The sequence below is a fragment of the Nuphar pumila genome, chromosome 8 (assembly GCF_984573655.1).
Source record: "Nuphar pumila chromosome 8, dmNupPumi1.hap1.1, whole genome shotgun sequence".
Taxonomy (NCBI): domain Eukaryota; kingdom Viridiplantae; phylum Streptophyta; class Magnoliopsida; order Nymphaeales; family Nymphaeaceae; genus Nuphar; species Nuphar pumila.
The window spans coordinates 13,943,305-13,966,056 of NC_143256.1; the positions used below are offsets into that span (position 1 = coordinate 13,943,305).

General features: G+C 35.9%; 1 protein-coding gene across 1 annotated transcript in view; it reads right to left on the reverse strand.

Annotated features, from left to right (window-relative positions):
* Nucleotides 1-22,752, reverse strand: part of LOC149829649 (actin-interacting protein 1-2-like) — a 96,322-nt gene that overhangs the window by 67,771 nt on the left and 5,799 nt on the right. Inside the window, exons 2-3 of the mRNA XM_090016060.1 lie at nt 15,318-15,479; nt 11,081-11,264 (exon numbers count right to left, since the gene is read on the reverse strand). Coding sequence (XP_089872186.1) covers nt 11,081-11,264; nt 15,318-15,479 — 346 coding nt within the window. The remainder of the gene's footprint in view (nt 1-11,080; nt 11,265-15,317; nt 15,480-22,752) is intronic.

The following is a 22,752-nucleotide window of genomic DNA, read 5'->3' on the forward strand; positions in this document are numbered from 1 at the left end:
TAGTTGTTGGACTGCTGGTCCAACGGCTAGAAATCTAGCCATTGGACTAGGTCCAACAGCTAGTCAAACTAATGTGGACTCCCTTTTTCTCTCCTTTAATCTCTTTTCTTCCTCCGTTTCTCTATAAATATGGGTGCCTTTGTAAGGTAAGAGAGTGATGGGTAGTTTTAAGCTTCTTGTGTGTTTTTTAGTGTATTGTAATGATGATTAAAATGTATTTTTCTTTGTATTTTTAATGTTCTTTATTAATGAAGTTATTCATTCACATTCTATTGTGTTTTATTTTAGTTATTATGTTTTTATCCAAATGCATTGTGTTTTTATTCTTGGAGTTCATTATAGAGTGCATTGAGGTCCATGCCATTTTGTGACATGGTATCAGAGCAAGGCATCATGGTCTTGAAAAAGATTCGTATTAATGAATAGCATGGATTCAAGGATTTTGCATTCCGGTATGTATCTTTAGCTTTTCTATCTTCATATGTATGGTAGGTGTTTTGAAAGGGTTATATTAAAAATGAATGTCTTCTTTTGAAATTAGAATATGTAGAAATTGTTAGAAGTCAAGCACCTTCGACCAGATCTTCATCCACAGCAGAAGAGAAAGGGATTTGCAAGAAGGAGAGGCGGCAATGACTGACACGATTCTCAATGAGAGGTTGTGCCCTATATTCAATGTTATATATATGATACAAGTTGGATTGGGTCTGTCAACCCAGACCCGATAATACCAACCATGTAAATACAATACAAAAGAATCATTTTGGGTCTAGAACTAGACCTGTACACTACATTCTCAATACCCTCCTTCAAGTTGTGCATGGTTTTGCAACATGGACAACTTGTTCTTCAAGAACCAAAAACGCATATTGGTACGGCCCTTAGTGAACAAATCTGCCACTTGGTCAGCCGTAGGAACATAAGTAGGTGCAACTTCTCTATCTTCAATCTTTTGCCGAATGAAGTATTGATCAATCTCTATATGCTTTGTGTGACTATGGTGAATAGGATTAAAAGCAATTTGTATGACACCTTGATTATCGCGCAAGAGAGTGGTGGGTAGCATAGATTCTCCAACTTCAGTCAAAAGATGTCTCAGCCATGTGGCCTTTATTGTAGCAGCCACCATAGATCGATACTCAGCTTCAATACTAGATCGTGCAAATGCACGTTGTTTCTTGTTACTCTACGCCATCAAGTTCCCATCAAGAAAAGCACAATATCCAGAAACCGACTGCCTGTCATCTGGAACTCCAGCCCAATCTGCATTTGTGTATGCATCCAGTCGATGTTGCTCCCCTTTAGTCTTGGATTGATGATAAACTAGACCATCTCCAAGAGTTCCTTTTAAATATCGAAGGATTCTCTTGACAACATTCATATGCTTTGTTCGTGGGTCATGCATGAATTGTGAAACTTGATTCACTGCATACACAATGTCTGGTCTAGTGAAGGTGAGATATTGGAACATACCCACAAGACTCCGATATTTCTTGGAATCTTCGTATGCTTCCCCATCCCGGGATCCGAGTTTATGATTAAGGACACTAGGGGTGGATAGAGGTTTATAATCCTTCATGCCTGCCTTATCCAACAAATCCAAAGTATATTTGTGTTGGGTTAGTGAAGTGTTTCATCCTGTCGATCCACCTCAACCCCTAAGAAATAACGCAAAACCCCCAAATCTTTCATCTTAAACTGTCGACTCAATAAGATCTTGGTAGCTTCTATGTGTTCATCGGAGTTCCCAGTAATAATAATATCATCCACATATATAAGAATTAAGGTGCGTACCTGACAATCTCGAAAAATAAAAAGCGAATGATCAAGATGAGATCGAACCCATGTCTCTGAACTTCAATAGAGAAACTATCAAACCATGAGCGGGAGGCCTGCTTTAGCCCATAGATGGCTCTTCGTAGCTTGCAAACATGCGTGTTGGGGCTATGTTTGGTATAACTAGAGGGTTGCTCCATATACACCTCTTCCTTGAGAGTGCCATGCAAAAAATACATTTTTGACATCAAGTTGACTTAGAGTCCATCCATACTGAACTGACAAGGACAGAACTAATCGAATAGTTTCCATCTTGATCACAGAACTAAATGTTTTGGCATAATCTTGCCCGTATTCTTGAGTGAACCCTTTCGCTACTAGCCTCACCTTATAGCGTTCAATGGATTCATCGAGTTTATACTTGATTTTATAGACCTATTTAGATCCTACAACATTCTTGTTCGATGGTCTAGGAACAATCTCCCAAGTCCCACACTCATGTAAAGCTTTCATTTCCTCATTCATGACCTCAACCCATTTGATTGACATAGATGCTTGTGAGAAACTGATAGGTTCATCATGCTTTTCAATCTGGGAGATGAACAGTTGTAAGTCTGTAGAGAAGTTGTCATAACTTACCCATCTTTCAATAGGATGGTGAATCCTCTCAAGCCTCCTGGGTTGCACAATAGGTCGTTGAACTTTGTCTTTGTTTCACTGCACATAGGTAATCCCTTAAAACTTTGTAACATCTGAAATGACAGGCATAGTAATATCTTGTGTGTTTGTCGACATTTCCTTTTCTGGGTGTACAACTGTACTATTTTGTTCTGCAGATAGTGTATGACATGAGGGTACGTCATGCATCACCATTTGATCAAGCACCTCAGCAACAAGCCATGGCTGATAACTTTTAGCATCCTTACAGTGTCCCTCTGTACTTCCTGAATCATCAGTATGAGTCTCGTCAAACACGACATTCCATGAAACTCTGATGCGACTGGTAGTGGAGTCATAGCAGTGATATCCTCTATATTGATCAACATATCCAACAAACCTACACCTGCATGCATTTTTCTGAAACTTATCACGTTAAGAACTGTCAATATGAACATAGCATATGCAGCCAAACACTCGCAACTCATTATAGTCAGGATGAACCCCAAATAGTGTAAATAGCGTAAAATAAGGGGATTGATCTGCTAACAATTTCATTGGCAGTCGATTTATGACATAGACAGCTGAATGAAAAACTTTCATCCACAAGTTTAAAGGAATGTGAGTGTTATGCAACATACTCAGCGCACTCTCTACAATGTGCCAGTATTTTCTTTCAGCCGCACCATTTTGTTGTGGTGTGTGTGGACAAGATATTCGACGACCTATTCCATTATCTTAGAGAAATTCAGTAAATTCCTTTGATAAGTACTCTCATCCACCGTCACAATGAAAATATTGAATTTTAGTTGAAAATTGATTACAAACTAAAGCACAGAATGAGCAAAAAAGCTTGAAAACTTCAGATTTATATTTGATAAAATAAATACAGGTGTATCTAGAGTAACTATCAATGAAAGTAATGTAATAATGATTGCCCAATAAAGAAGACTGTGGGGCATGTCTCCAGACATCAGAATAGACAATTTCAAAAAGCACAAAATCTCTTTGATTTATTGAATGAAATGGAAGAACATGACTTTTACATAATTGACAACGGAAACAAAGAAGAAAATCAGCCTCGACATTCAAACTAGACTGCGGAACAAGTCCACTAGACACAAGCTTCTCAATAAATGAATGATTACAATGACTAAGACGACGATGCCAAATCTCTGGCTTATTACATTGAGATAGACTAAAACAAACTTTGAATGACACTGGACGAACTGGTTGTGAATTTATTGATGCATCATGAACTAGAAGAGACTCCTTGAAGACATACATGTTTCCCTGTCGTTCTCCTTCAACGAGTGTCTTCTTCGTGAGAAGATCCTTGACACATACAGAAAGAGTAAATTCGACAAAAGAATTAGTATCATCGACAAGTTTAGAAACAGAAACAATGTTTTTAACAATACTAGGAGAATGGTAAACATCAGATAAAGGTAATGAGGAATTGGGGAGTAGAAGGAAAATATTTCCAACATGAGAGATAGGATGAAGAACACCATCTCCGGTTTTAATAAATCTTACCAATATCACATGTCACATGTGCAGCAGCCCGGAGTTAATGTACCAAGTCTCCTACTCAGTTTGCTTGAAGCTCAATTCTGAAAGAGCGAAAATCAAAAGATTCTTCACATTTTTCTTTTCATCTCCTTTACGGTCGTCTCCTGCTTGTCCCCTAGTAGAAGGCCCAGCACCATTAAACTTGCCTTTGTTTTGCGGATTATGCCAGCAATTTGCTTTAATGTGCTCCATTTTATTACACTGAAAACATGTCGGGATGTTTATAGGGTTCCCTGGATACAAGTTAGGTGACATGTAGGGTATGGGAAAAAGCCCACGGCCTCCTTGATTACCTCTTCTATGTCCACGCCCGCCTCAAAAGCCCCCACGTCCTCGCCCTAATACTACTAATGTGACAAGTACCTCATGGTTGTTGGAATTCAGGGTCATCTTCTCGCCCCTAATGGTAACTTCATATTGTAGTAGCTTAGTCCGTAGATCTTCAAAACTGGGCAATGAAGGGAGGCATAGAAGAGAGGTGACTAACATGTGGTAGTCAGAACCCAGACCATTCAGTGCCTGTTGAACCTTTTCTTTGTTAAGAATTACGCAACCCACCATGGCTAGTTGATATGTAATACTCTTGATTTTGTTCATGTATTATGTCACTGATAAACTCTATTTCTTCAAAAGCTGAAATTCTCTCTTTAAATGCAAAATCCTAGCTTATGAAATCTGTGAATAAGTCTGCGCCAATATTTTCCACAACTCTCTGGCTGAACATTCATCTAGGATGGCCACTAATATCTCATGAGAAAGCATAGAGGTAATGTAAGCCACAACTGCCTGATCTTTTCTTCTTCATGTTACAAATTTTGAATTATGAATCAATTTGTTGGAAACCTCCCCTTTATCATCTCGCTCTTCTTGCAGGACGAATTCTAGTGGTGCATGGATCGTTCCATCAAGATATCCAGAGAGATCCAGACTCTTAATAAAAGGAAAACTTTGTCGCTTCCAGGTCAAGTAGTTATATGAGTTGTCCAAGGAAACTGGAAGGGAGAATCCATGTGAAAGGACAACAAAAGAACCAGCAGTTTGATTTACCAGCAATGTAAATCTGTTTTTTTTTCTTTTTGCTACGAAAATAATATTGCAGGGAAACAAATAATCAGTAGAACACGACAAATTAATGATCTGAATTTTTTTTTTGTATGGACCGAAACTTTGATTTGGTTTTGGAGAATAAGATTTGACTTGAAAGACAAAAGAGAGATCTAAGTTTAAATGGAAACACAAATCTGATCTGATACGATCAGATTTGATTTAACGTTGCTGAAGGGAAGAATCAATATGCCATGGCCAGATCTAATTTAGTCTGGCTTGGAACGAAAACACTAGATCTGGAACGATCCGATCCAGCATCAAAGAGGAAAAAAAATAATCAAGATTTAAGAAAACAGATCTGGTTTGACGTGACCAGACTGTTTGACGTGAACAGATTCAGTTTTAAGAGATCGAAAACTTAGAGAGGAAGAAAGATGTTTAAAAATTTTAAGAAAGAGATTTTTAATCCAATATGATAAGATCAATTTTCAGGACAGAAGGAGAATAGAATCTGATCTGATAAGATCAGATCTTGGATCAAAGAAAGGAAGAAGAGAACTCGACCTAGTATTTACTTCTCAGCCTGCTCTGATACCATGTTAGAAGTCACGCACCTTCGACCAGATCTTCATCCACAGCAGAAGAGAAAGGGATTTGCAAGAAGGAGAGGCAGCAATGACTGGCACGATTCTCAATGAGAGGTTGTGCCCTATATTCAATGTAATATATATGATACAAGTTGGATCGGGTCTGTCAACCCAGACCCGATAACACCAACCATGTAAATACAATACAAAAGAATCATTTTGGGTCTAGAACCAGACCCGTACCCTACATTCTCAATAGAAATTATTGTCTTTTAATATATTTTTTAGATTATGGATATGTATATTGAAAAAATTATATTTTGCGAAAATATGTGGTTTCTTAAAATCTTATGTGTTTCATGTTTTGCAAAATATTAATTTTTTACATTTTTTTTTTGTGTCTCTTAATGTATGTATTTACATAGATTATCTTTGGGATTTTTAATATATAGTGATGTTTCTTTGGTGATTCTAACTATGTGACCATGCATGATTTTAATTATGTAGCCTTTGTGATTATTATTGGATGGCATAAGCATGATTTGTCATCATGAACTCGAATGCATATTTTAATTTCTCTATTATGCATTATATTTTTTAGTGGGTTCTTGTGTATGCTTCTTGAGCATTTTATGAATAAAACTTATATTTTTTAAAAGACTCTTGTATGATTGTTGCTTAGCCCTTAGTAGTTTTATGTGCTTTTTGGTAGCTTAGTGACTTGAGTGTTTGTGCACTTTTGTAACCCTTAGTGGTTTCTTTCTTGTGCATTGATACTTCATTGCATGTTTCTTAAAGATTTTATATTTGTTACATTGTGATAAAATTCTTTGTATGATATATATGAGTTCATGGTTGTTGATAGTTATATAGCTCTTTGTGAATCTCTATATGTTTGTCATCAATTGTCTAATAGTAGACTAATGATTTAGATCTAGCTTCTTAGAAGCTTTTCTTTAATAAAATCATATACTTTTGTCTTTTTATTGAGATTTATTGGATCTTTTGTATATGATGTGCCTTAGTGCACTTGTTTCTTGATTGGTGGATTCATGATTCCATTATCTTTGGAAAGATACTCTAACATCATAATTTCATCACATCTATGTAGATTATTTATATTGGGCATGATTCTTGTCCATTATTTGCTTGTCAAAGTTTGTAAAATTTGTCATGAGACATCTTGTGTTGGAAGTGATTGCATCAATTGACATATTGTTGTGCATATGATTGAACTATATTCATTCTAAGTCTTCATCTACCTTTATTGGATTTGATTTAAAACTTTGTTTTTTCAAATCGGTACTTTTATATATGAACTCACTTATTTGAAAATCAATTTCCGTGAGTATTTTTTGCCTTCTTTTGGCATTGTTTTTTGTCCATCATAGATTTTTCTAGGATGCGCCATTTATTTTTTGCCTTGTTGTTGGGTCAGAGTTAGCCGTTGAGGTGAGTTATGTGTGCACCTCATGTCATCTTACTAGTCTAGATTCCCAAAGGTTATGAGTGATGTGTTGTCACTTGTCTTGGGTTTGATTGGTATCTACATCCATGTTGCTTTTGTTGAACAAGAGATGCTTGTTGGGGTGAGTTGTGTGCACCTTGGTTTTCTTATCAGTATAGATTGTCGCCTTATAGTTTGGCTCTAATTGACGGTTGTTTGATCTCTAGTTCTATGAGTGTGTTATATCACTCATTTGTTTATTTGGACAATGTTATTATGAATACTTATAATTATGTTTATCTCTGATGGTTATCTATTTTGAAAATATGGTGTTTGAAAGATTGTTAAAATTGATACATTTATCCTTCTTGATGACATTAGTTTGTTTTTATTACAAGCTCTCTTACTTCGTGTCTTCTCCTATTATGTCTCTTATTTAAAAGATATTTTTGTGGTGAGTTATATGCACCCATTGGTTATTCACATTTTGTGTGTTTGTATTATACTCTTATTCTAGTAGCTGATGCACTTGAATATTGAGGTTTGTCTCTTATTTAAGTGTCATTTTACGTAGACAAGAAAGATTTGTTTGCAATGAGTTAGGTGCACCCATTGGTTATTCATACTTTTTGTGTGTTTGTATTATGCTCTTTTTCTAGTAGCTGAAACATTGAGGTTTGTCTCTTATTTAAGTGTTATTTTATATAGATGAGATGTTCACACTTTTTGTGTGTTTGTTAAGCTCATAAGTGGCATTGTCATTGATCTCTTGTTCTAGCAGCTATTACACTTGAATTTTGAGGTTTGAAGGTCAAGCGAGGTAAATTGCTTATGGTGGTCGAACTATTGTGAAGGTTTGCAAAATATCATTTCTTGATATTTGTGGGATTTTCAAATCTCTCCACAAAATTTCTAAAAAAAATTCACTCATTTACCCTTGTCTGGGAAATGGTTATTGAAAATTCTTCATGCATTTTGCATTGAATATGTTTTAATTGCATGCTTAAAGATATTTTAAATGTGTTCCATGATTAGTTATCTTGGGTGATTTACATCATGATATGCCTTGGTTGCATAGGATGCAATATTTTGAGTGTATTTATAGATATTGTTTCTATTGTTGAGATTTAAATTGTTATTAATATTTGTCATTATTACAAAATATCTCTTGTTATGATTTGTACGTGGGATTTTGAACTTCCCCATTATTTCTGTTGTACATTTAATATGGCTACTTGTTTTGAAAAAACCCTGCTTTATGAATATTTTTTGTGTGGGTTAAACTCTTTTGTGAGTTATTTATTCATGGTATTGATGTTGTTTGAAAATTCATATTTCATGCATTAATGTGCTTTTCGAGATAGATGTGTGTATTGACTTTCAATAATGCATGTTTTCATGAATGTTTAAAGTGATGAATGATTTATACGTTTATCTTTGAGATATTTTATGCATGCATCTCTTCTTTTGATAATATGCAATTGTGTTCTCTTATAAATCAAGAACTATGATTTCGTAAAATTATCTATTGAGGTGAGACTCTCAATGAATATTGTGTATAAAAATTTAATGACTTTCAAAATTGATGTTGAAAAATTTTCTTACTATTAAAAGATTTTGAAAATTATTAAAATGTCTTATTAAATATGTATTGTATTTTTGGCGTGTTTGGTCATTTATATATATATATATATATATATAGAGAGAGAGAGAGAGAGAGACAGAGAGATGGGTGTGTACGAAATGAAATATGCGAATGAAATGTGTTAAATGGGTTTTTCTGCTCTTTTGGTGTGGGTTTTTTTTTTTGCAGTTCTAACCCCATAAATGTGTTGGGCATGGTCAATTTACGAGGAATCCACACTTGGATCATGTGTTTTCGATGAAAAAAATGATATTTGGAGCCTAAAAATTAACAAAGATTTTGGAATGGTGATTTTTTAAACGTTATAAAAACCCGCTCATGTGTCAGAATCGAACACTTAAAGAGTTGAACCCTATAAAATCAAGTACATAGATCACATTTGTACGATTAGAATTTAAAAATAAAACAAAAAAACCCTGAAAAACTCATTTAGCATGTTTCATCTAGCATATTTTATTTAGCATGTACCCATTACTCTCTCTCTCTCTCTCTCTCTCTCTCTCTCTATATATATATATATATATATATATAGTTATTTTTAGTTGGATTTCTCCTTTTGCACTCTTTAAAATATTGGCATTATTGATGATTCTAGGGACCTTTCGAGCATATCAAGGAAGATCTAGAAGCTCCTTCAAGAATTTGTATTATAGAAGAACATGTCGATATCTTGTGTAATGGGATTCCTTTTGTAATTGCAAACTTATAGTGAGTCAATGTAAGTTTGAGCGGGGGCGTTAACATATATCATGGTTGCCAGTCGAGGAAGCAGGAGCAGGAAGCGTGGCACTTTCAAAATTTTAGGAAGCGAGAAACGTGAGACTACTTAAAAGCGAATCAAGAATCATCTTGGAAGCGACCTAGGAAGCGAACCGGAAGCGACCTACGAAGCGAGGGGGAAGCGAAAAAATAAAAATAAAAAAAAATGAAAAAAGGGAGGAAGCGCGGGATAAGCAACGGGAAAGCACGCTTCTCAAAAAAAATGGCGCTTCCCAACACGTTTCGGAAGCACAACATTTCGTGCTTCCACTAGGCTAGGTGCTTTCGGTAACTCTGATATATATACTTTAAAGTTAAGTCAACTTTGGTTGACTTGGACTAGTTGTTTGACTTATGGTCCAATGGTTAGTGTGGTCTCCCTTTTTCTCTCCTTTAATCTCTCTCTTCTTCCTTCTTTTCTCTATAAATATGGGTGGGTGGGTGCCTTTGTAAGGTGAGGGAGTGATGAGTAGTTTTAGGCAAAGTTACTGGAAGCACCTAGCCTAGTGGGGAAGCATGTTTCGGAAGCGTAAAACGTCGCGCTTCCAAAACGCACTGAGAAGCGCCAATTTTTTTGAAAAGCGCATTTCCCATTTATGGGAAGCACGTTTCTCTTTTATGGGAAACATGCTTCCCATTTATAGGGAACACACTTCCCATTTATGGGAAGCACGCTTCTCCTTCGCTTTCCCTGCATTTCCTCCCTTTTTTGTATTTTTATTTTTATTTTATTTTTTGCTTCCCCCTCGCTTCCTAGGTCGCTTCCAGATTCGCTTTTGGTTCGCTTTCGAGACGATTCTTGATTCGCTTTTAAGTCGTCCCATGCTTCCCACTTCCTAAAATTTTGAAAGTGCCACGCTTCCCGCTTCCACTTCACATATCGCTTCCCGCTTCCTCGACTAGCAACCATGGTTTTAGGCTTCTTGTGTGTTTTTTAGTGTATTGTAATGAGGATTAAAATGTATTTTTTTGTATTTTTACTGTTCTTTATTAATGAAGTTATTTACTCACATTCTATTGTGTTTCATTTTAGTTCTTATGTTTTTGTTCAAATGCATTATGTTTTGACCCTCGGAGTCCATTATGGAGGGTATTGGGATCCGTGCCATTTTGTGACAAATATAACCTCAACCAGGTTTATCCAACTGCACAGAAAATATGAAAGAATTTTCTATCAATACCAAAGTAAAGCAGACTAAAGCACACAATGAAACTTTGGATTAACACTTCCACTCACACCTGTAATACAGACAAGTACAGCCCCATCAGAACCAGTATGGTGCTGGAGACCATTGGAATATAGGTAAACCAGATTGTATAAAACTTATTCAACAGATAAATGAATGTGCTTCTTCGATCAACCAAAAAACAAAAAAGTAGAAGAAAAACTCTCCATTAGTCAGGCATTTGATTATATAAGTAACATTTAAATTTAATTGTGTTCCAATTAAAATGTTCATATTATCAATCTAAGAATCTGAAAAAGGAAAAAGTAGATATCATTCAATGTAGATATTTGCATCCTAAGTCCACCACTGGAAGTACAATTATTAATCAATAATGAAAATAGCATAGGAATATCATAAATACCGCTTTACTGTCAGGACTCCAACTAACAGCATAGATGCTACCATTGTGACCTTCAGCAGATAGCTCCCCAATCTTTTCTCCTGTCCTCCCATCATATAGTATACCTTTCTTATCTGAACTTACACTGATAAACCTGCTTCCATCAGGAGAAAACCTTACGCAATTGACAAAGTTGGAATGTTCCCTGCACTTCAAACAATAATTTTTCCTTTACATACTACCTCTGTTCGGTAAGACACAATCAAGAACATCTTCCTCAGCACATTATATTTTATTATGGCCACAAGCCTACATTGCTACAATGCCATGAATGAGTTTTTTATCATTGACATAAAATTAAAATAATGACTACATTTCTCCTACAAGAAATTTTGAAAAAAAAAAAGAAAAAATACCAAGCACTCGATGTTAATTAATATGAACCCTAGAACATTTTTCCAGAAGTTTTGCATTGGACTCTGCAAATCAAGGACACGACTGTTGCTCCAAAATAAAGAGTATGCTTCAACAATTAATGGGGAAAGGCATCTTGTAAACAATGTAGCCAAATCACACCAATGCACAATATTTGATGGGCCAAACAAGCAATGCAAGGAAACTTGAATAAATGTTATGTTTCTGCGTTCTATCTTGAACCAAGAGGCTACCATGAATTAAAATCTTAGAAGGATGAAGACATCTAACACTCAATCCAATTGCATCGATCAGAAGATGGCAGGTTTAGTGGATACTTAAGGGAAGTTTTCCACTTTTTCATTTTTTCTGTTTTGGTTAGCTTAACTGGAGTGCAGACCAGTGAATTAATGAGGTAACAAAAATAAAGGGTTCATATACATCATGATGACCAGTTTAGAGGTTTATCCCAGGGTTACCAGAAGTACCATAGGACATGGGGAAGCATGCTTCTCCGAAGCGTATTTCGGAGGTGCAAAACGTGGCGCTTCCAAAATGTATCTTTTTTTCCTTTTTTTGTTTTTTCCTTTTTTTGTTTTTTCCTTTTTTCGCTTCCCCCTCACTTCCCCCTTCCGCTACCCGAATCGCTTCCCCAACTGGCAACTCTGGTTTATCCTTTGAAGTACAATATGTTATAAGGAAGCATTACATGAGAGTCAAAATTGATTGGCTAGTGAAGTCCTTTTTTATATTCAAGACGCAATAGGTCAAAAGATATAGTTATGAAGGGCATTTTTGTAAACTGACTTAAATTACCTTTATAAGGGTCAATATGAGAGGGATAGGGCACGATTCCAGCCCCTATTCTCTTTCTCCCTTGTCTTTTCTCACTTCCTCTCTTTTCCTATATCTTCTTCTTCCTCCTCACTCACTCATTTCTCTCACCTTGTTTCACAGTTCGCACACACCACATATTCTTTCACACATCAAAGGAACATAATCATGTTACCATCAATCTGAAGATGGTATCAGACCAGATGAAGATATGAAGGGAAATTTTGAAGCATACATCAACCACAAAATGACAAGGGGATTCATGACCTGCCACATGGGAGCTCCAATCAGTTTTGGTTGCATTCATGCAGATAATATTTCAGAAGATTTTGGTTAGGGAGCTCCAAAATCCAAAATTCAGTTTTTAAACATTATAACAAAAAGTATTCTTAGGTATTTCCAAAAAATCTATGTAGTATAAACCTCCTTCTTTACAGCCTTCTCCAATCAGCTTCCCTGAGAGACGATCCAGCACTCATAAACCAATAGAAGAGAAAGAAACATTATACCAAAGGTCACATAATTAAGAGACAAATAAAAGATTTAGGCTTAACTTGGGAATATATCTAATTTTTTGAATAAAAAATCTCTTTAAAATATTTTCAAAATTTCTTATTCCCTTTATCTCAAGAGATATTCTATCAACAATAAAAAACATTTGACTCGCTTGAGTTATGACATCCAGATAAAATATCACAATTTAGTGTCATATGAAATGAGGCACATGAGCCAAGAAGCCAAAGAGACTTACTGGGATCAAAGATGCCAACAGAAGAGACCGTAGCTTCGGTTGGTGAAGCTCCTTTGAATAGAGGTTGAAGAGCTTCTACAATTTGAGTCAAGGACATGCTCTCAATAGTTGATTCTTGTGTAGCTTTGAATTCACTTGACTCTTGAGCAACGGAGGCTACCTTCTTCTCATAGGGTATCTTTAGTTTAGGACAATATATTTTGACATACCCCGGTTCACGACAATAATAGCAAATAATTTATTTTTTTTTCAAACTCATTGTCTTGCTTTCCATAGCTATCATTGTTTGGTCTCTTATAATGTGATAGTTATAATGTAGTAGTTGGTAAGCATGGACATGGTTTCTCAGCCTAGACACGGCTATGACCGAATTATCATCATCTTTAAATGTCTTTTTTTTAGTCTATTTTCTTTCATACTTAGCTCTTCAATAGAGAGAACTCCTTTATGAAGAAAAGCCGATTTAGTAGACTCAAACTCCGGTCTTAGACCATTGATGAATTGATAGAAATGTTTCACATCAATTTGTCTTTGACGGAGTTCTATGTCTTTGGGATAATGTCATTGTGACTCAAGAAGAGCAAACTCATTCCAAAGGTCGAACAACTTACTAAAATATTCTCTAATACATTTTTCTCCTTGAATCATAGTGTGTACCTTGTCTTACAAGTTGCAAATGTGGGTAATATCTTTAAGACTATGTCACAGGGACTCTTCAACTAGGTGCCGCACTCACATCGCACCCGCACCCGATGCGATCAACCTGACCCTGGGTGCAGTCAATGCACCCAGGGTCATTTATGTCCAACTTTTTGCCGCATCCCCGCACCCAAGTTTTTTTAAAGTGTCGCACCCCTACCCCTGCACCTGCACCCATGTGACATAGATTTAAGAGAATACATTTTCTTAAGATAGTCTATGTTCAAATTTAGCTAGACTCAAGCACTTCTTGATATCAAGACTACTAATGACCCAAGACATAATCTTGGGATGCCCCATTCTCCATTCTTTCCATTTTTTCTCATATGTGGCCATAGCCATAAAGATTCAAATAGAGATACATGTTTAAATTACTTTGAATAGAAAGCTAATCTAGTTTGATCTAATTTCAAATCTAACAAATATGTTAATCAAATCCTCAAACTGTATGAATCCATATGTATATATGAAACTTAAACCTTTATGAATGTGCAATTAGATTTTCTAGAGAAGCGTCATTTGTTAGTAGCCTTTTCCCTTATCGGTTAACTTACTCTTTTATCATTTATATATCCATAACCTATGTTAACTGTTAAGAAAAAGAAAGTTTGCCAAGCCCCTCATGTTCTTGTCATATTTTCTGCTTTTTGCCATTTTTATAACCTTCCAGCCTTAAACACAGAGGGAGAGAGACCTAAATTAGTAAGTGTTCCTGATGTGCTCAGACTAGATTCATAACTATATCGCTCTCATGAAGGGGGCTTGGCAGTTATAATGTATTTTGAAGCAATATTATCAAGATATGAACTGTGATCTGGAAACCAGCAGGGCCCATCCTCTAGGACAGAAAAGCTCTCTAGTTATGGCTTGAAAAATCTGTTTAGATTTTTGGTAGAAAAAGTGGTAGTCCTGTCGCTACAAGAACAAAGATCAATTATATTAAAACATTTACCTAGACGGTGCAGTTAATTTAAACCTGTGTTGGCCATTTTAGGAATAATAGTTTAAATGTTATCTTCAATACCCTGATATATTCCCCTTGGATGTTATTAGTTAATTCTCTTACTAGTTTTAAACAGACTACACATCAGATAAAGGGCAGGTATACATCTCCCTCACTAGAGCACATAATTCCTTACAATTTGGAGAAAATATTATTTACATCATGTGCATTGCTTTTGGAAAATGTCATTCAAGCATGAAGATACTAGGAACACTTATTTATACCATGATTTTATATTCCATTGCAAGTTAAACGTTATAGTAATGTTTCAAGCCAGAGTGCACTCCTAAAGTTTGAGAATGGTCATTATTTACTTAAAAGCTAACACATCATATACTGAATAGCTATTAGAATTTCATTTGCTTCGACAGGCTAACATGTCACGCTTCAGTTCCTGCATTGGATCCTCATACCTTTACCAAAAAAGAAAGACAATGTACCAAAGGATTCTTCATACAAAACAATTATGTTAAAACAGCTGAACCTTTAGCAAATTTGCACTATCCTTGACCTAATATAGTATAAATCAATCTCTTAATACCATAAACAAGACTAACCTTTGTGACAGTTTGAACCTAAATGGTGGTCCCTCATAGAAATTCACCAAGTAATCTTCTCCACATGTAACAATACGAAAAGGTCTTGTAGGCTTGAATGCACAACTTAAGACACGTCTTGAATGACCGTCAAACTCACCAACAGTTGATCCTGAATCCCACCTACAAACAAAAACAAAAAATACAACAAAGAGAAGGAGATCACCATGACAAAGATGGATTAAACTATAAATTGTGCAAAGCACAAAATACAACCGAAACAAATTTAAATGTAAAATATCAAGGCAATCTCAATCAAACTTCACATATGGTAAATAATGCTAGAAAAAAAAAAGATATTATCTCTATCATAAACAGAATGTCAATGATAGAAAGACAAAAAAATCACCCTTTCCTTACTCTTTGAGGTATCAAAAGAAAATGGAATTAGCAACATTATGCATGCTTGCTTTGTCATTTTTTAATTGTGTGCAAATGATTCAATTATAAATAATAAAAAAACTACATATTCTTGGTTAAGTAAATGTCATATTTACCTTTAGCACAGACCAAGATCCCAAAAAGGAGTAGCTGTTGCAACGAAATAGAACAAGTGTTGATGGTATGCCTGATAACTCTCCTAACTCTGGCAGGCTAGTGAAATGTAATCAACGTTAATAAACTTTTAGGTGGTGAAGCACCTTTGTGAGTTTTAAGAGGATGAGGTGTTTTCCAAATTATAGACCTGGTTCATGGTTCTATCGGTGAATGTTGCTAGAATTAGATCACATGGTGACATGTAATGTGACCAACACACTATGTTGTCGAAAGCGCTAGGTGGGGCTAGTTGGTGGACCTTCGAAAAGGCCTAGGCGGCCGACTAGGCAGGGCCTAGGCGGGCAAAAAAAATTAAGAACAAACAATTCTGTAGATTCCGCCTTTATATGTATTTTTGCACAGATCACGTCACTGAATTCAAATTTGCCTCATCCTTGCAAAATACCCAATTCCATGTCGGATCCCCAGAGTTTCTAATTTTCCTTTTTGTTGAAGATTCTCTGCTAGGGTTGGAACAAGAGCCACTTGCACTTGCATTTAGAGGAGCCAATCCACAATCATCTGAAGAACTTGGGTTTGCATCTTCCATTGTTCTAATTAAACATTTCAAAACAAACAATTATTAATCAATAAAGTAGATAAACAAAACATACACAATATATATATATATAAAACAATATATAAACAATAGGCACGCCTTTGACAACATAGGGCAACACATAGATCAACTCAGGTTAGTCAGGACTATTATCCTTGTGTTTGATTAATTCATTGTCTTAGAGTTGGGCCTGTTTTTAAGCCATGCACAGGTATCAAACACATCAAATCCGCAGAAATAAGGAAGAAGCAGAAGAAAGAAAATAATTAAGATGGAATGGAGGAGCGAAGTCATGATCCCTTCTCTCTTTCTCAATGATGAGGGTAACACAATACTAATCGTCATTAGGGTTCTTTACAAACAAGTCATGCATTTGATGTGATATTACAAAGATACCACACTAGGCATCTCATTTAATCTCCATAGTTTTCTATTGTTACCAGTAAGCAATCGGTTTAACGTGAAATACCTATATGCCCCTTTACCATTGAACCAATTACTTCTTAACATGCTCCCCCAAGATACACATAGCATAGTATGTACAACTTGATCTTTAAATAATGGTGCCTTGCCCTTGACAATCCTTTAGTGAAATTATGATTTGATAAATTTAGCTTCTACCAAAGTTGTCAATCAAGGAAGTGGAAAGTGGAAAGCCAGAAAGCGAGACACTTCTAAAATTTTAGGAAGCGGGAAGCGTGAAACGACTTAGAAGTGAACTGAGAATCGTCTCGGAAGCAACCTAAGAAGCGAACCAAAAGCGACCTAAGAATCGAACTGAAAGCAAACCAGGATTCAAAGGGAAAACTAAGAGGGAAGTGACCTATGTCACATAGGTTCGGATGCGGATGCAACGATGCAACACTTTAAAAAATTTGTGTGTGGGGAGGGTGTGTATATATATATATATATATATATATATATATATATATATATATATATATATAATTTTTAACAGTTTTAAGTTAACACTAATGAAATAAAACAATTATCATATCATCAATTTATCATGCATAAATTCATGAAATAAATCAAATTAACAATTTACAATTGTTATTCCTCATTAATAAAAAATAACTACACTGGTGCAGAGGTGCGTATATATATATATACATGTATGTGTGTGTATTTATGTAATTATATATATATATAATACACATAAACTGGACTTGGTTAGGGTTAATTGAATCTACTTTTAGACAAAAATGGACCTCAATGTGGTTGACTTCACCTGACACAAAGAAAACCATGTCCGAGTGTCGCACCAAGATGGTGCTTCTTATGGGCTTACAAGAGCATAATATTCAAATCACAAGACCAACCCACACAAGCGCCGAGAACACAAAAAAATATAGGGAATTGTATTGCAAAATGCTTAAGAAAGCATTAGATTACATGGAAGGGGATCAAACCTATTTATACACACAAGAGAGCCATAGAGCCATTGGGACTCTCCCCAATGGCTAGAATTAGAGTCATTGTGGAGGTCCCAACGACTCTATGTAGCTTTGTCTTTTATGCCCTCCATTACAAACTAATTTCCTAGTTTGTACATAAAATAAATAAAGACTATTATGCTCCTAATGGGCACAACCTATTGCATGTCTAGTGAAAAGTCAAAAATACCCCTAGTGGGTATTTATCTATTACAATGAATAATATATATATATATATGATATATGTATATCATATATATGTACAACTAGATATGCATATATGCATATCTTAACAACCCCCCTCAAACTCACAGTGCTGCAATCGAGAGTTTGCTAAGGAGAAAATGGAATCTTGGTGACAGAAGTGCTTTGGAGAAGAAATCCACCAATTGATACTCATATGGTACATATGGAAAAGTAATGTTCTTCAAAAATTCTTCTCACATAATGGCAATCCATTTTGATGTGTTGGTCTTCTCATGAAAGTTGTGATTGCAGGCGATGTAAGCTGCACTTTTGTTGTCACAACATAGTCTTGAGGGTTCTGCTATATGAATGACCAAATTTTCTAGTAATCGCTTCACAACCAACTCGGAGATTGTCGTTTTCATAGCTTGGTACTCTACTTCTATAGAGGACAAAGACACCTTTTGTTGTTTCTTGCATTTTCATGAAATCAACAAATCCCCTAAAAAAACACAAAAACCTATAATTGAGCGATAATGATTCACAGATTCCCCCAATCAGATTCAGAATGTGCAATAACTTCTAACGAGGAGGAAGATAATAAAAATAAACACAACTAATAGTATTTATGATATATCTAATAATCCTTATTACAACACTCATATGTATTGTAGTAGAATCATGCTAAAATTGAGTGAATAGCATCTGCAATATCAAGACGAGTAATAAAAAGATAAGATAAAGTGTTAATCATCTGTCTGTAGGGAGTTGGATCCTTCAAGGTTCTCCATCATCCTTCATCTTTGCATTGATAACCTCTGGAGTGTCAACTCATTTTTTATTTGAAAGTCTTGATCGTTCTATGATCTCGGTTGCATACTTAGTCTATGACAACAAATACCCACAAGGTGAGTAAGCTATTTTTATTCCAAAAAAGTATCCTAAAAAGCCAAGATCTATCATGTCAAAGTTAGCTTTGAGCACATCTTTGATATGACTAACTTTCTGCTTATCACCTCCTGTGATAATCATGCCATCAACATAAAGAAGTAGTATCACTATACGTGCATTAGAAGACTTAACAAACAATGCATTGTCAGTAATAACAAGATTTAAAATCAAGTTGTGTTATCACTGTAACGACCCCAACTCATACCCCCAAAAAGTGCGGATTTTTTTTTAAATCAATTGCGAAAAGTTTCCCAGAAACTCGGGGCCTTTACAGTTCCATTTCACATCCACAAAACCACAAGGGATCTTACACCCCATCTTTCAAACAAAACCCAAACCAGAGTTACCGGAAGCGCCTAGGGTAATGGAGAAGCGTGCTTCCCAATATGCGCTTTGGAAGCATGAAACGTCGTGCTTTTGAAACGCGTGGGGCCTCTTTTTTGAGAAGCGTGCTTCTCTTTTATGGGAAGCACGCTTCCCCCCTCGCTTCCCCATTTTTTCATTTTTTCACTTCCCCCTCGCTTCCGGTTCGCTTCCGAGACGGTTCATAATTTTCTTCTAAGTGGTCCCACGCTTCCCCGCTTCTTACATTTTTGAAAGTGCCTCGCTTCCCGCTCCCGCTTCTCACTCCCGCTTCCTCAATTGGCAACTCTGACCCAAACTGAATCAACTTTATTACAACAACAACAACAACTACGCTTTCATCCCAAAACAATTGGGGTCAGCGATATGAACCAAAAAAGAAATTCATTTTGGGTCTTCCACATGAATCCTTTTCCTCCAATCATTTCTATCCAATGCCATGTCCTCGGTGAGGTTCAAAGCAATCATATCCTTTCCTATCATCTCCATCCAAGTCTTCCTAGGCCTACCCCGACCTCTTTTAACTAATATATTTTCCCATTTCTCCAACCTTCTAACTGGAGCATCATTAGGCCTTCGCCGAATATGTCCAAACCACCGTAAACGATTCTCTCGCATCTTATTTTCAATGGGTGCAACACCTACCTTCTTACGTATCTCCTCGTTCCGAATCTTATCTTTTATTGTATTTCCACACATCCATCTAAGCATCCGCATCTCATTTGGAGTCAAGTCGTACCGGGATCAATACATGTAGATACGGCTGCACCGGAGATAAGAGGTTTGATTCTTGAACATTGGTTGTACCATTGTAGTGCTTCCATGAGTTGTGCCAAAGACAATGAGCCCACACTTTTGGAGTTGTCATCTACACCATTTTTTTCCAAAGATGGCCCCACAAAAGCCACCTTTTCATCTTTTCGATCATCTCTCATCTGACTCATAGCAATGATAGCATATTAGTTTGTCACTCTTCTTGTGTTCATATTCACTTCTTCCATGATCATTTAGACTCCTCCCATAATCATTGGAGTTTCTCTCATTCTCATTAGTTTTTCCAAAGTGAGGAGGCTTATAAGCCACTGTGTGGTTTTCGGGCCTCGACATAACAAGCACGAATTATTCATCTTTAGTAGAAGATTTTTTTAACCTATTTTCCTCCATAGTTAATTCTTAGTGTTTCTACTATGATAGGTACTCCTATACGAAGAATGACCGATTTGGTCCCTTCAAATTCGAATCTAAGTCCATTAACAAATTGATAGAAATGTTTTGTTTTAATTTGTTTTTCAGAGAGTTCTGCATCTTGATGACAATGTCACTTAGGTTCTAAAGGAGTCAATTCATACCAAAGAAGAGATAGAGCATTATAGTATTCCCTAATGCTCATTTTTCCTTGGGTCATGGTTCTAACCTTGTTTTGCACATTGCATATATGTGCTATGTCATTTAGACTATAATTTAAGATATTTTCATGCATCACTTGCAAAATCAAATTTTGCCAAACTTGAGCATTTTTTGATGTCAACAGTATTAATGAGCCATCCAATGAATTTGGAATGGCCCATCCTCCAATATTTCCATCTTTTCTCATATTCCCCAATGGCTTTAGACATCTCTTCTCCTTGGAGAGCTACTTCCTTGCCATCTTCAAGTTTGGTAAGGATAAGCTTTGGTTCTCTTTCGGTGCATTCGACCAAGCCCCATAGACCCTTTTTCCATATTTTATGTTTAACTATGGATGCCCACATCACATAGTTTGTATCGTTGAGTCTTACAGGAACCAGAGACGACCACTTCTCTTTCATCTTCCATTTTTACAAATAAGGGTGTAGAGATAGAGAGAGAGAAAAGAGAGAAGAAGAGGATATAGGATAGAAGTAGAATACACTTTGAACACCACGAGATCACGAACATAAGATCCATGCTCTCACGTCCACACGAACAAAGTCTTTAACCGATGGCTATGATACCATGTAATGAAACAAGAACAAGATGGTGCCTCTTATGGGATTACAAGAACACAATATTTAAATCACAATACCACTTATAGGTCAACACTCAATCACATCAAGAAATTTTTCCAACGGATTCTAATACTAATTTGGAACAAAACCCATCTCATGGAGTAACCTACACAAGGGCCAAGAGAGCACAAAAATATAGGGAATTGTATTACAAAATGCTTGAGAAAGCATTGGATTACATGGAAGGGGATCTCCCCTATTTATAGGCACAAGAGAGCCATAGAGCCATTGGGACTCTCCCCAATGGATAGAAATAGAGCCGTTGGGGAGGTCCCAATAACTCTATGTAGCTTTGTATATTACGCTCTCCACTGCAAACTAATTTCCTAGTCTGTACATAAAATAAATAAAGACTATTATGCTCATAATGAGCACAACCTAATTACATGTCCATTGAAAAGACAAAAATACCCCTAGTGGATATTTATCTATTACAATGAATAAAATGAATATATATAATATATATATTATATATGTATATACATCCATACATATATGATATATGTATATCGTATATATGTACAACTAGATATGCATACATGCATATCTTGACAGAAATGAATAGGAATCGAAAGCGATGCGAAAATGTAATTATTTTTTTTAAAATTTACAAAAATATAAGATTTATGTTATTATTGACAAAATAAAACATGAGTGTATAATATTAAAGTTGATCTATTAATTTCAAAACTGAATTATATATGCAAGCAACTTGGCTGTTAATATGCCCGGATCATGAATTCATGATCAACAAGTAAAAAACTACATAGACAAATATAAGCTAAGGTCTGCAATGGAACAAAAGATATTCAACAAATGAGCCAAGTCAAACTGAACAAGAACCCAAGCTTAAGCTGCTTAACAGCCTACTAAAACCACTATTCAACATAAATTTGAAGCCAGAACTTTCTTACAATATTCATCCACATAAAGTATAAACAATGCTCACTACTTGAAAACAAAATTATTTTTGTATGCAATAACCAACCTTTATTCTCAATAGAGACAAACTCACATGGAAGCTCATTCTGTGTGTGCATAATGCATACATCTCCGCATGTAACAAGAGAGAGAGAGAGTGTGTGTGTGTGAAAGACAAAGAGAGCGAGAGAGAGTGAGAGACAAAGAGAGAGATGGAGAGAGAGGGAGAGAATGAGAGACAGAGAAAGGGAGAGATGAAGAGAGAGGGGGGAGAGAGTGAGGGACAAAGAGAGCCAGAGACAGAGAGAGGGGGAGAGAGTGAGACAGAGAGAAAACTGGTCCAATTGTTAAAAAATAAAGAAAACTCATTTCCCGATATTGGGCTCTTCCCCAAGCGTTTCAAGGAAGAGCAGTTT